Source organism: Colobus angolensis, unplaced genomic scaffold (genome assembly GCF_000951035.1).
Source record: "Colobus angolensis palliatus isolate OR3802 unplaced genomic scaffold, Cang.pa_1.0 Scaffold50, whole genome shotgun sequence".
NCBI classification, from domain to species: Eukaryota; Metazoa; Chordata; class Mammalia; order Primates; family Cercopithecidae; genus Colobus; species Colobus angolensis.
Genome location: NW_012118488.1, coordinates 1474616 through 1490379, shown reverse-complemented (window position 1 = coordinate 1490379; position 15764 = coordinate 1474616). Strand labels below are relative to the sequence as shown.

The window sequence follows — 15764 nt, the reverse complement described above, 5'->3', positions numbered from 1 at the left end:
CGTGTAGTCCCAGCTACTAAGGAGGCTGAGGCAGTGAACCCGGGAGGCAGAGCTTGCAGTGAGCTGAGATCCGGCCACTGCACTCCAGTCCGAGTGACAGAGCAAGACTCCGTCTCAAAAAAAAAAAAAAAAAAGTTTCTGTCTATTCTTCCCTGAATTCTAGCAAATAAACTGATTCATTTTGATAAATATAGAATGTTTAACTTTTTACACTGAACAATGGTTACCATATTTCCTAATGCTGAACAATTCAATCTATGCTTTTATTTTCTATACTGGCTAGGTTTATACATCTTTTGGGACTATTTTTAAATACCAGTTTTTTAATATTTCTGCCCCTCACTTATTTGTTTCTGATCTTAAACCTTTCTTCTACTTTCTCCAAGTTACCTTTTCTTTTTATGAGTTTAATGATTAGCTAATTAATTTTCAGTCCTTCTTAACTAAATATCTTAACATTTTATCTGCATATGAAACATGTTTATCCCTCATGTTTCATATGTGGTAATTTCATTATTCAGTTCTAAATATTTTCTAATTTCCATAACAAGTCTTATTTGACTCAATTATTCAGAGGTATAATTTTTCCAAATATATAAGAAGGGATTTTTTTCATTTCTCTTTTTCTATTGACTTCTAATTTTTTCACAGTGTAAACATAGAATATATATAATCTGTAATGATATAGATTTAAAACTCTAAAAATTTTAAATTTCTGCCGGGCACGGTGGCTCACGCCTGTAATCCCAGCACTTTGGGAGGCCGAGGTGGGTGGATCATGATGTCAGGAGATCGAGACCATCTTGGCTAACATGGTGAAACCCTATCTCTACTAAAAATACAAAAAATTAGCTGGGCGTGGTGGCAGGCGCCTGTAGTCCCAGTTACTCAGGAGGCTGAGGCAGGAGAATGGCGTGAACCTGGGAGGCGGAGCTTGCAGTGAGCCAAGATCGCGCCACTGCACTCCAACCTGGGTGACAGAGCCAGACTCCGTCTCAAAAAAAAAAAAAAAAAATTTAAATTTCTATCAAAGTAATAGTTAATAGTTTAAAATATGTAAGCTCCAGGCCCTGCTCAACACTACCCTACTCCCCACACCCTGCCCTTAGAAGCAACCAATTTCAAACTCTGTGACTTCTAAATGTCTTGCTTACATAGCTATTTTTTTCTATGACAGAGATAGTCTTACTCTGTCGCCCAGGCTCGAGGGCAGTGGTACAATCACGGCTCAGTGCAGCCTTAAACTCCTGGGCAAGCAATCCTCCCACCTCAGCCTCCCAGAGTGTTAGGATTACAGGCATGAGCCACCACACACAGCCTATTTCTTCATTTTTCAACTTCAAGAACTTAAAACTTTTCAACTTTTCTCTTTACTGTAGAAAGTCATGCTTTAGCTAACCCATCCCCCACTCCAATATCTTTTACAAAGAATCAAATTTTCCATGACCTTGCAAATCTGGAAATATCTTTATTGTACTCTGAAATTCAAAGTTGGGCTAGGCATGCAATCTTAGGCTGAAAATCAGATTCATTTTGTATTTTGAATGAACAGCTTCATTAGAGTCTAAGTTTCCACTGTTTCTAACGGTAAATCTAGGACTATTCTGATTCCTAAATTGTAAAGGTAGTATGCTACCCACTTCCCTCCTATTGCCCCCTATGCCAGACAGGAACTTTTTGAGAGTTTTACTTTATCCCAAAAGTTCTAGAATTTGAGTCAGTGTGGGACTTTTTACATTTTTTAAGCTAGTCTCAATGCTGTACCTTTGCAAACTGAAGGCTCCTGCTCTATCAGTTCAAGGAAAATTTCTTGTCTTTTTCAAAATTTCTCTTCTGGCCAGGTGCAGTGGCACATGCCTGTAATCCGAGCATTTTGAGAGGCCGAAGTGAGCAGATCACCTAAGGTCCAGAGTTCGAGACCAGCCTGGCCAACATGGTGAAACCCCAACTCTACTAAAAACACAAAAATCAGCTGTGGTGGTGCATGCCTGCAATCCCAGCTACCCAGGAGGCTGAGGGAGGAGAATCACTGGAACCCGTGAGGCAGAGGCTGCAGTGAGCCAAGATCGTACCACTGCACTCCAGCCTGGGTGACAGAGTGAGACTCTGTTTAAAAAAAAAAATCCTCTTTCCATTTTCTCTGCTTTCTGTTTTACTACATGGATGTTGGTTCTGCTGGACTGGTTCTCAAATCTACTTTTCTGTTTTCTATCTGTTTTTCCTACTGCTTAGAAGTTTCCTCAACTTCATCTTTAAAACTTCTACTGGGTTTTTTATACCTATCATAATTTCCAAGTTTTCCTGCTGTAATTCTTCCTATCTGATGGCATTCTGTCCTGTCCTTGTTTAATGAATGCAATGCTTTCTCTTAACTCTCTAAGGATAGTAATTAGCTTTGGGTTTTTTTGTTTGCTTTTTTTTAACTTTCTTTAGATTTGTCTTTGCTTCTTCCAACTTCCTTTATTTCTATTATACTTAAAAAGTTTTGCTTTTTGCCCTATCTTTAATTAGAAACTTTCCTCAAATATCTGTTAAATGCTACCCCAAGGACTCTGGGCTTTGTCATGCTATTTGCTTTGGCCAATGAAATGTGAGTAGACATCAAGTATAACACCATCATACAGAAGTTTTACTTTTTATTTTATTATTATTATTTTTTTTTTTTTTTTTTTTTGAGACGGAGTCTCGCTCTGTCGCCCAGGCTGGAGCACAGTGGCCGGATCTCAGCTCACTGCAAGCTCCGCCTCCCGGGTTTACGCCATTCTCCTGCCTCAGCCTCCCGAGTAGCTGGGACTACAGGCGCCCGCCACCTCGCCGGGCTAGGTTTTTTGTATTTTTAGTAGAGACGGGGTTTCACCGTGTTAGCCAGGATGGTCTCGATCTCCTGACCTCGTGATCCGCCCGTCTCGGCCTCCCAAAGTGCTGGGATTACAGGCTTGAGCCACCGCGCCCGGCTATTTTATTTTTTATAGAGACAACGTCTCACTGTATTGCCCAGGCTGGTCTCGAACTCCGGGACTCAAGCAATCCTCCTGCCTCAGCCTCCAAAAATGCTGGGATTACAGGCGTAAGTCACCACGCCTGGCCATGCAGAAGTTTTAAATGTATCTTTGTGGTCTAGCTTTCTCCCCATACCTAAGCCTCTGCCCTCTGCCATGCAGGATACAGACAGTGGCTGCTCACTCACTACCGGTCCTGGAAAGACAGCTGGGAGCCAAGTGGAGCCAGCGGAGTTGGTGATATGGCTGCATATGATCAGCAGTCTTCATGGCTCATGTGTAAGAAAGGAAGAAATCTCAGTGGTTATAAGCCACTAAGATTTGTGATCCTATTTGTGAGTTAAATTACACACATAAATTTATATATACATAAGAATATCTCTAGACAGATTTACCAGACAACGGAAGTAGAAGAAATCAGAGAAAGAATCTCCTTCCTTTTCACATTATATTCTTCAATAGCTTTTAACACATGTTCATGGCAAAACATTTTTCATTTTGTTTTGTTTTTTGAGACGGAGTCTCGCTCTGTTGCCCAGGCTGGAGTGCAGTGGCACAATCTAAGCTTACTGCAAACTCCGCCTCCTGGGTTCACGCCATTCTCCTGCCTCAGCCTCCCAAGTAGCTGGGACTACAGGCACCTACCACCACACCTGGCTAATATTTTGTATTTTTAGTAGAGACGAGGTTTCACCATGTTAGCCAGGATGGTCTTGATCTCCTGACCTTGTGATTCGCCCACCTTGGCCTCCCAAAGTACTAGGATTACAGGCGTGAGCCACCACGCCCGGCCCATTTATTTTTATAATAATCACACATAAAAGGCCTCCAAGAGCACTGAAATAAAAGACTAAACATCTCTGATTTAAGTTTTTTTCTAAAAATAATTTTATATTAATTCAATAGATTCTCAGTAGGAAAATTCTGAAAATCAGATAAAAGACATAAATAAGAATTAAAATCACCAATTATGTCAATACCCAGACATAACCCAGACATAATTATCATTTTATTTGTGCCATTTAGAGACATGATTCATCACCTTAAATATGTAATTTTATATTCTGCTTTTCAATTTTACATTATAATAAGCACTTTACAGTGTTAAGAATTCACAAACCTCACTTTTTTTTTTTTTTTTTTTTTTTTTTTTGAGATGGGAGTCTCGTTCTGTCACCCGGGCTGGAGTGCAGTGACCGGATCTCAGCTTACTGCAAGCTCCGGCTCCCGGGTTTACGCCATTCTCCTGCCTCAGCCTCCCGAGTAGCTGGGACTACCGGCGCCAGCCACCTCGCCCAGCTAGCTTTTTGTATTTTTTAGTAGAGACGGGGTTTCACCGTGTTAGCCAGGATGGTCTCGAACTCCTGACCTCTTGATCCACCCGTCTCGGCCTCCCAAAGTGCTGGGATTACAGGCTTGAGCCACCGCGCCCAGCCACAAACCTCACTTTTAATTGCTAAGTATATTTGACTATATAGATATGTCATTCCTGGCTTAATCATTTCCTTGGTGTTAAACAAATATATTAATTATAATTTTTTACTACCATAAGTAATATCTCAGACACGTCTGGGCATAAAGTATTTTCTGTATTTATGACTTTTCCTTGGGATATATATATTCCTATTAGCAGAATTGCTGCGTCAAAAGACGTGAGCATATTTAGGCTCTCGATATACTGCCAGGGCACTTTTCAAAAAAATTACATGGATTTATACTCCCCCCAGCAATATCAAGGCAGCCATATTATTGGGAATTTTTTAAATTTCAGCTCACATGAGAAGCAAAAATTTCTCATTACTAGGAGGCTCAATATCTTTTCACATGTTTATTAGTCATTTACATTTTTTTCCTTTTGAATTATCTGTTCCTTTTCATTTGTTCATTCATCAGTCTTAGTACTTCACCAATTGATTTGTATATAATTTCTTCCACATACACTAAGCTCAGAAAGTCTATTTCTTTGTGCTTTTACACCTAACAATAGTAACATATCAACGTATCTTTCTTTCTGTGCACTCTGTAACACAATACCTATCTGATCTCTGGTTGTACATTAAAATCATCTGTGACCATGCACTTCAGGGATTTGGATTCAATTAGTAGAAGATGGGGAGCTAGGTAAAGGTATTTTGTTTGTTTGTTTTAGACAGAGTCACACTCTGTCACCCAGGCTGGAGTGCACTGGCACAATCTCGGTTCACTGCAACCTCCACCTCCTGGGTTCTGGCGATTTTCCTGCCTCAGCCTTCTGAGTAGCTGGGATTATAGGGATGCACCACCACACTGGGTAATTTTTGTATTTTTTGGTAGAGACGAGGTTTTGCCATGTTGGCCAGGCTGGTCTCTAACTCCTGGCCTCAAGTGATCTGCCAACCTTCACCTTCCAAAGTGCTGGGATTGCAGGTGTGAGCCACCACGCCCGGCCTAGGTAAAGGTATTTTTAAAAAGGTAAAACTGAAAAACAATACATTACATTCTAGAGTAGAATGATCTTCAGTTTTTTTCCTGTTTTTCTCGGCTTGTTTGTTTAAAGAGAATATAGAGTGACAGGAGGTGGAAACCTTGCTTTTTGTAGCCCAACTTCCGTAGAAGGAAACGCTGGTGGCCCAAAAGTTGCAATAAAACTCTTTAAAAAGCTCTTAATATGGCTGGGTGCGGTGGCTCACACCTGTAATCCCAGCACTTTGGGAGGCCAGGGCGGGCAGACTGCTTGAGATCAGGAGTTCAAGACCAGCCTGGCCAACATGGTGAAACCTTGTCTCTACTAAAAATACAAAAAAATTAGCCAGTGTGGTGGCAGGCGCCTGTAATCCCAGCTACTCAGGAGGCTGAGGCAGGAGAATCGCTCAAACATGGAAGGTAGAGGTTGTAGTGAGCCAAGATCATGGCACTACACTCCAGCCTGGGCAACAGAGTGAGACTCTGTCAAAAAAAAAAAAAAAAAAGCAAAAAAAGCTCTTAATACTTTATCTATTAATAACAATAAGGGAAAAAATGGCATGCAATAAATTTCTCTGGAAGAAGTCAGATGTCACTGTATTTGTCACGAGATTTTACAAAAGCCATGTCTCTCACCTGTTTGCAGAGTACTAGGGAAAGACAAGGTGACTTTTTCATCCTCATTCTGATAGTTAAATCCTGTAGCATGTATTTCTGGAATAAGAAGAAAAAAATTACTTCACAATTCTGACTGGCCTGACAAGAAGAAATCAAGACTGCAACACTTTCAAAAGCAAAATCTCTACAAAAGCTAAATATTCTTAATTTGGTGAATTAAGTTCCTATTAGCAAGAGTTTCATTTCAAATTAGCCTATTCTAGGCTACATTACCTACATTAAATATGCTCCTTAAAAATAATTACAAATTCTTCATAAATTCACAAAACATCAGTGATGTACAGGAAACAAGGCTTTATAAATGTGATGCTTTTCTATCAGATTTCTGTGTGACTATAATATTGTGATATTGCAGTCTTACTCATGAACATTTGATACGTGGCAACTTGCCAAGATTTCAGTGTTAAAGATACATCAAGAAAAGGTCTGTTCCCCCAAAGATAAGTAGCAATTCAAATTAAGATATAAATCATACCCACTTCTGGTAAAATTCTTGGTTGTGGCTGGGTGCGGTGGCTCACACCTATAATCCCAGCACTTTGGGAGGCCAAGTCAGGCAGGTCACCTGGGGTCAGGAGTTCAAGACCAGCCTGACCAACACAGAGAAACCCTGTCTCTACTAAAAAATACAAAACTAGCCAGCTGTGGTGGCGCATGCCTATAATCCCAGCTACTTGGGAGGCTGAGGTAGGAGAATCGCTTGAACCCAGGATGCAGAGGTTGCAGTGAGCCAAGATCGCATCATTGCACTCCAGCCTAAACAACAACAGCTAAACTCCGTCTCAAAAAAATATATATTATTTGTTGTTACATGAAAACAGGTGTGCAAATTGAATTAAGGCTTTGACTTACTTTCTGCCAAGAATGAGAGGAGACTGCTTATTTGACTGATACTTCAGGATGCTTGGACATGTTAGGGAAATAACCAAAGAGACCAACTTCCAACTATGTCCTATCCCCATTCCAAATGAAAAGCTGGCCAATCAGGCCAGACACGGTGGCTCACACCTATGATCCCAGCATTTTGGGAGGCCCAGGAGTGTGGATCACCTGAGGTCAGGAGTTCGAGAACAGCCTGGCCAACATGGCAAAACCCTGTTTTTACTAAAAATACAAAACTTAGCCAGGTATGGTGGCAAACGCCTGCAGTCCCAGCTATGTGGGAGGCTGAGGCATGATAATTTAGAATCACTTGAACCCAGGAGGCAGAGGTTGCAGTGAGCCAAGATTGTGCCGCTGCACTCCAGCCTGTGCAACAGAGCAAGACTCTGTCTCAAAAAAAGAGAAAAAAAAAGTATAAGGGAGGATATAGAAAAGCTGGAGCATATATTGCTAGTGGGAATGTAAAATGGTGCAGCCATTTTTGGAAAACAGTTTGGCAATTCCTCAAAAGGTTAAATATAGAGGTATCATGTGATACAGCAATCCCATTCCTAGGTATATATCCAAGAGAAATGAAAACACATGTCCACATAATGTTTGTATACAAATGTTCATAGTAGCATTATTTATAATAGCCCCACAATTAAAACAACTCAAATGTCCATCAACAGATGGAACAGATAAAATGTGGTATATCCATACAACCGAATGTTATTTGACAATAAAAAGAAATGAAATAGCTGACACATGCTACAATGTGAATAACCCTGAAAACATTAGACTAAGAAACCAGCCACATATTTGTCCATAACAGGGCAATCTATGGAGGCTGAAAGTAGATTCATGGTTGCCTAGGGCTAGGTGATAGAGGGGAAACAGGGAGGGTACTTTCTTTCTGGAGAGTAAAGAAAGCGTTCTAAAATTGATTCTGATGATGGCTGTATAACTCTGTAAATAGACTAAAAACCATTGAATTGTATGCTTTAAATATTAATAGATGTCATGTATGGTATGTGAATTATACACCAATAAAGCTATTATTGAGGCGGGGAGAAGGGAAAGTATTACAGAAAAACAAGGGAGGGGAGGTGGGCATGAGTACCTTATCAGTCACAGGATGATATGGGTAACAATGATTCAGACTACGTAACGTTTTACAGGCAAGATGCCCATAATTCTTCCTTTCTTTTATGAATCACCCAAATACAGAATTTCAAATGTTTCTACTGTCACTATGGTTCACACATTTTTATAAAGCCAAAATATCTACAAAACCAATTAAGAAACTATAATTTCAGATTTTATTTTATTTATTTATTTATTTCATTTATTTTTTTTTTTTGAGACGGAGTCTTGCTCTGTCTCCCAGGCTGGAGTGCAGTGACCGGATCTCGGCTCACTGCAAGCTCCGCCTCTGGGTTCACGCCATTCTCCTGCCTCAGCCTCCCGAGTAGCTGGGACTACAGGCGCCCGCCACTGCGCCCGGCTCGTTTTTCGTATTTTTTTTAGTAGAGACGGGGTTTCACCGTGTTAGCCAGGATGGTCTCGATCTCCTGACCTCGTGATCCACCCGTCTCGGCCTCCCAAAGTGCTGGGATTACAGGCTTGAGCCACCGCGCCCGGCCTAATTTCAGATTTTAAAAGGCCTTTAATAAATCCTAGAATCAAATCTTCCTCATTTTATAGATGAGGAAAATGAGACGTATAAAGTTAATGGTTTGTCAAATGTTAACTAGCTAGACTACAACTCAGTTTCCTTACTTCTATTGCCAAAATTATTTCTACAGTCATAAACTAGCTCCTAAATTTGTTTTGTTTTGTTTTGTTTTTTTGAGACAGGATCTCACTTTGGTTGCCCAGGCTGGAGTACAGTGGCGCTATCTCAACTCACTGCAGCCTTTCCCATCAGGTTCGGGAGATTCTCCCACCTCAGCCTCCGGGGTAGCTGGGACTACAGGCGTGGGGTGCCACTAGGCCTATCTAATTTTTTGTGTTTTTAGTAGACACAGGGTTTCGCCATGTTGCCCAGCCTGGTCTCAAATTCCTGGACTCAAGCAATCTACCCACCTCAGCCTCCCAAAGTGCTGGAATTACAGGGGTGAGCCACAGTGCCTAGTCCAGCTCCTAAATTTGAATAGAAACCAAATTTGACAAGAATCACTTCAATGCTTAAGAATGTTCCTTTCTGGGCTGGGCGCGGTGGCCCATGCCTGTAATCCTAGCACTTTGGGAGGCCGAGGTGGGTGGACCATGCATGCGTGGTGGTGCATGCCTATTAGCTACTTGGGAGGCTGAGGCAGGAGAGTCGCTTGAACCTGGGAGGCAGAGGTTGCAGTGAGCTGAGACTGCGCCACTGCACTCCAGCCTGGGAGACAGAGTGAGACTCTGCATCAAAACAAAAAAAAAAGAAAGAAAGAAAAATACCTACAGCTGTTGAATAAAAATGTAAACAACCCAATTTAAAAATGGCAAGACTTAAACTTCACAAACGAAAATATATAAATGGCAAAAAAAAAAAAGCACATAAAAAAAGTGTTCAACATCATTAGTCATTAAGGCAAATTAAAATCACAATGACATATCACTACACATCCACTATTAAATGACTGACAATAAAAATGTTACCCAGGGCCAGGCATGGTGGCTCTTGCCTGAAATCCCAGCACTTTGGGAGGCCAAGGCAGGAGGATCGCTTGAGCCTAGGAGTTCAAAACCAGCCAGGGCAACACAGGAAAAATTAAAAAAAATTAGTCAGACATGGTGGCACAAACCTATGATAGCAGCTACTCCAAAGGCAGAGATAAGAGCATTGCTGAAGCCTACGAGTTTGAAGCTAGAGTGAGCCATGATCATGCCACTGCACTCCCATCTAGGTGACAGAGTGGGACCCTGTCTCGAAAGAGAAAAAAAAAAATGTGCAGGGTGTAGCACAATAACTGGAAGTCTTGCTGCTGGTGCCTCTTTTACGATTCAAAGACTGCAAGCATTTTCCAACCCCAGGGTTTCTGAATCTGCTTGCAAAGTCTTTCTCTTTTTTTTTTTTTTTGGAGATAGGGTCTCAACTCTGTTGCCCAACCTGGAGTACAGTGGTACCCTCTCGGCTCACTGCAACCTTGACCTCTCAGGTTCAAGTGTTCCTACCAACCCAGTCTCCCAAATAGCTGGGACTACAGGCTCCCACCACCACACCCGACTAATTTTTTTATAGACATGGGGTTTCACCGTGTTGCCCAGGCTGGCCTCAAACTCCCAAGCTCAAGCGATCGTCCTGCCTCAGCCTCCCAAAGTGCAGGGATTACAGGCATCAACCACCACACAAAGCCTCAAATCACTTCTTTTTTTTTTTTTTTTGAGATGGAGTCTCACTACGTCGCCCAGGCTGGCATGTAGTGGCATGATCTCGGCTCACTGCAACCTCCGCCTCCCAGGTTCAAGCGCTTCTGCCTCAGTCTCCCAAGTACCTGGGACTACAGGCGCACACCACCACGCCTGGCTAATTTTTGTATTTTTAGTAGAGACGGGGTTTCAGCACGTTGGCCAGGATGGTCTTGGTCTCTTGACTTCATGATCTGCCTACCTTGGCCTCCCAAAGTGCTGGGATTACAGGCGTAAACCACTGCACCCGGCCTCAAATCACTTATTTAAAGATCTGTTCTATCAACTTGAAGAACAATCCTCACTCTATACCCTCTTGTGATTCTACAGCACTTATCACTACTTTATATCACATATTTGCTTGTTACCTATGTTCTCAAATATCAGAAATGTTGATGCTTGGTTTTGTTCACAGCTCTACTTCCAATGCTAGCGGTTTCTGGCACATAGTGTGTGTTCAGTAAATATCTGTAGAATGAACGAATCATTCAAAAGCAACAGACTAAGTAATTATGTCATGGAGATCATTAATATTACTTATATGAAATATATTAATGAAAAATCACATTGACTAATGTTATGTGAATAGAGACATGGCTAGGGATAAAATTTCCAGTCACAACATAATATATTGATTCAAATAAGGATCTATCTCAAACACCTTAGAAGATAATAATTGCTCTGGAACTGTTAGATTGTTCAAAGAGTAAAAACCCATAAATATTGAAGATGCATATGAGAAGTCTGAAGAGGTTTCACTGGAGAAAAAAGTATTTCTAAATTAATGTTTACATTCATACTAATATGTAATTAGTTAGATACATGAAATACTTGAGCATGATAACCTTACGATGAAAGGTAAATCATTAGTTGAATCTTGTGGAGAAAATCAAATTGCTTTTCCTCTGCTCTTACACCACAATCAACACAGTAGACTTCTGTGACCAAATGTGTAGGGATTTCTCCCCACCAACAAGCAAGCAATCAGTTCTGCAGCAGATACCACCAGCTGAGCACCTTCTAATCCAGTATTATAGTAATATATAATACTGATATGATGAATATTCACTAATAACTAATACAGTTTGCAATATATTCATATTTGGAAATGTATACATATGTAAATTAAGCATTGTAAATAGACACTTTATATAGTGTATCAGTACAACTTAAACTTGATCAAAAACTTTTAAAAATGGAATATGAGACAATCTTATAAGGTATACATGATTATTCAATTCACTAAGCCTCTGTTTCCACACCTATAAAATTAAAATCATATCATTACCTAATTCTTTCTTTTTAAAATTGAGATAAAGGTCTCACTATGTTGTGCAGGCTGGTCTCAAACTCCTGGGCCCAAGCACTGGCAATCCTCCTACCTCAGTCTCCTGAGTAGTTGAGATTATAGGAGTATACCATTGTGCCTGGCACCTGCTTCTTAATTAAAGATTGGGGGCCAGGCACGGTGGCTCACACCTGTAATCCCAGCACTTTGGGAGACCGAGGTGGGAGGATCACTTGAGGTCAGGAGTTTGAGTCCAGTCTGGCCAACATGGTAAAACTAAACATACGAAAATTAGCAGGGCATGGTGGCGTGCGCCTGATCCCAACTGCTTGGTAGGCTGTGGCAGGAGAATCGCTTGAACCTGAGAGGTAGACGTTGCAGTGAGCTGAGATCGCACCATTGCACTCAGTCTGGGCAACAGAGTAAGACTCCGTCTCAAAGAAAAAAAAAATTATATATCTACTCATGTAAAACACACAGCACAATTTCTGATTATTGTTAAGAAACACTTTTCGGGGCCGGGCCGCAGTGGCTCATGCCTGTAATCCCAGCACTTTGGGAGGGCGAGGCGGGTGGATCACAAGGTCAAGAAATTGAGACCATCCTGGCCAACATGGTGAAACCCCGTGTCTACTAAAAATACAAAAAATTAGCTGGGTATGGTGGCACGTGCCTGTAGTCCCAGCTACTCGGGAGGCTGAGGCAGGAGAATGGCGTGAACCCGGGAGGCGGAGCTTGCAGTGCGCCGAGATCGCGCCACTGCACTCCAGCCTGGGCGACAGAGCAGGACTCCGTTTCCAAAGAAAAAAAAATGGTATTATAAAATGACCATAAGCAAAATCAAAAGAAGAATTAAATACTGGGGAAAAAATGCTCCAACTCATGATGGAGGTTAATTTCACTCACATATAAAGACGTCGTTATAAAAAATCAATAACAAGAATAACACTTCAATTAAAAATGGACAAATATGAATAAATTACAGAAAAAGGAAATACAAATGGTTTTTAAAATATAATGAAAAGATTTTTTTTTTTACAATTAACGAATTTTTTCAATTAACTAAAGTTGGTATTTCACTAGGACGATTTAGCAGATGAAATGTGTTTAAGTTTAAAACACCATTTCTTATTACATTTCACTTTTTAAGGTTAGCCCTCCAGAAACACATACATATATATACACACACATACACTCTGCATCAAAAAAGACTTCCTACATTAATACTTGAGCATGATAACCTTACGATGAAAGGTAAATCATTAGTTGAATCTTGTGGAGAAAATCAAATTGCTTTTCCTCTGCTCTTACACCACAATCAACACAGTAGACTTCTGTGACCAAATGTGTAGGGATTTCTCCCCACCAACAAGCAAGCAATCAGTTCTGCAGCAGATACCACCAGCTGAGCACCTTCTAATCCAGTTCAATGTTAATGCTATCTACCTGGAAATAGCATTAGATCCCACAGGCTGAGAGAGGGCTCAGTCCCACAAGACTGCCCCCACTTCAGACACTAGTTGTAAGGCCAAGGCCTCATCCAGGACTTCTCACCAACCAGCTTCAAGTCAGTGTTCCCATGATTCTTAGGTTTGATTAATTTGCTAAAGCAGTGCCCAGAACTCAGGAAAACACGTGTACTGGTTTATTATAAACAATAGTACAAGGAATGCAGATGAAGAGGTACACAGAACAAGGCATGTGGGAAGGGGTGCAGAGCTCTCATACTCTCCCTGGGTGCACCACTCTCTAGGCCCCTCCGCGTGTTCAGCTATCCGGAAGCTCTCTGTACCCTGTCCAGGACTTCACTGGACAGTCATGACTGAAGCCATCTAGTGGATTCTGCCTTGGCATTACATTGAGATACAGAAATAAAATCTTCTAAAATTCCAGTATCAGAAGTGCCAAGTCAATCGTACTTCAAATTTTCCTTTACAAATTATCTATTTGAAACTCAGAATGTGTTTTCCTCCAAGCCACTGCTATACTTAAACATGGTTGTCTACGGACAACCATGTAGAAATATGATTGGACAAAAGTAGGATCTAATGCTAACAGACTGAGCGGGGAAACCCAGCAAGGCCTCTCTGTTCAGATTCTTCTTGGCCTCTCTGAGCAACATTCTTTCCTCCCAAGTATGGGACAGGACCCCTTCTGAAATGGGGGTCTTATGACCTCCAATCAGACAAGGTAGGTCATATCATTTCTTTGTAGTCAGCTCCAAGACAGAATGTTGGGGGATGATTAGAGTATATTTTTAGTTTATATGGCCTGCTTGGGGAGAAAAAGGAGCAGGCAAAAGGCGGGCAAGAAAAGGTCAGAGAGAGATTGCTTTCTGAAGCCTGCTTCTGAGGTCTAAAGTGCCTCAACATTATGACAAAAGACCGTCTTTCACTTTTATTGTTCTGAAGTTGTTCCGAAGCCACTTCAAAAACCAAGAATAAAAGGCCAAATATTTCAGTAAAATATGTTTATTGTTTTAGTTACGTAGGAAATAACAGGGACTATGGGTGTTCTATCACAGAAACTGGACGAAAACCAACATATGTATCATAATATCATAACTACCCCCAACCTTCTTTTTTTTTGAGACGGGGTCTCACTGCATTGCCTAGGCTGGTCTTGAACTCCTGGGCTCAAGCAATCCTCATGCCTTGGCCTCCCAAAATGCTGAGATTGCAGGCACGAGCCACTGTGCCAGGCCCCCTTTATGTCTATACATGATAAAACTTAATCACATAGAAGGAGGTATAGGGAAAATGAGAAGTACAAGATGGTATTCTCAAGAGGCCACATTAAAAAAGATTGAAATTTTTTAAAATAGCTGAAATATTTATTGCTTACACCATCTACACAAGCATCTAGTGGATTCTGCCTTGGCATTACATTGAGATACAGAAATAAAATCTTCTAAAATTCCAGTATCAGAAGTGCCAAGTCAATCGTACTTCAAATTTTCCTTTACAAATTATCTATTTGAAACTCAGAATGTGTTTTCCTCCAAGCCACTGCTATACTTAAACAAGTAACCTAAATCATATAACGCTATATAGCCCACATATAGCAGTGTAGCTCAGTACTAGATCAAACACATTGTGAGGTTCTGTTTTTTTATTCAGATGGCAACTTTCCTATCATATTGTTTATGTGGTTTTAGAAAGCAGTTCATGGTGCACAAAAATAAGGTTCACAGTTCAAAGAAGGCCTACAGTGACCACCTACTACTTGGAACATACTTTGTTTCTCCACAACGCTGAAAATAATGTTGCAATGGGAAAGAAAACACATCATTCTGGAGGATATCCAAGGGGGATTCAAGTCAAAAATGGAACCAAGAACTTACTTTGTAAAGCTTCAAGGTGACTTCCTTCTCACCCTAGGGCATAAAAGCCAATCAGATATATGCATAGTTACAGTTCAAGCAGTACCTATACTGACAGTCTCATATTTTCAAATAGATTTCATATTTATGTAACATAGTGATGGTCCTATCTTATTAGGCTATCTAAAAAGAATGAGCATGTGCCAAATATAAATCTGGTTCAATAGAACCAAAAAATTCTTTCTAGGGTGCCCCTGCTCTTAATAAATGACTGTGCACTATTTCGTTAAAATCACTCAGGATTCTGGACCAGGATTTCCATTGATTGTGTGGTCTTACACTGTTACTTAATTTGTCTAGGTCTCAGTTGATCTTTTTTTTTTTTTAAGGACTTCATTTCAGGTAATGGAGGAGTATATAATTCAAACTAATTCTCTCTCTCCTACTTGACACCCACAAAACTAAAAAAGCTGGAAGGAAGGGGAAACCTCTTAAAAGAATCATAGAACAAGATAAGGTGATCAAGATGAAGAAGAGGACGAAATTCCATAAAGATGAAGCTTTGCATTCTAGGCCATTTTTGCTCTGGGGTCATTTGCTGATCTAGCAGAGGTATAGCAGATTTGGAAGTGAGGCTGTAGGCCCAGGGACAAAAGTGGGAATCCAGGGCCCATCAACACTGGGGGCTTTGTGGCTGGGTGGGCACTGTGAGGTGTGAGCCACCACACCAGGCCGCAAGACCCTATCTTAACAAAAAAAAGAAGCCGGGTGCGGTGGC

General features: G+C 41.0%; 1 protein-coding gene across 1 annotated transcript in view; it reads right to left on the bottom strand.

The window, feature by feature from the left end:
• NPEPPS (aminopeptidase puromycin sensitive) overlaps positions 1 to 15764 on the bottom strand; it is a 117491-nt gene that overhangs the window by 62489 nt on the left and 39238 nt on the right. Inside the window, 1 exon segment of the mRNA XM_011959842.1 lies at positions 6078 to 6155. Within this exon segment, the coding sequence (XP_011815232.1) occupies positions 6078 to 6155 (78 nt within the window).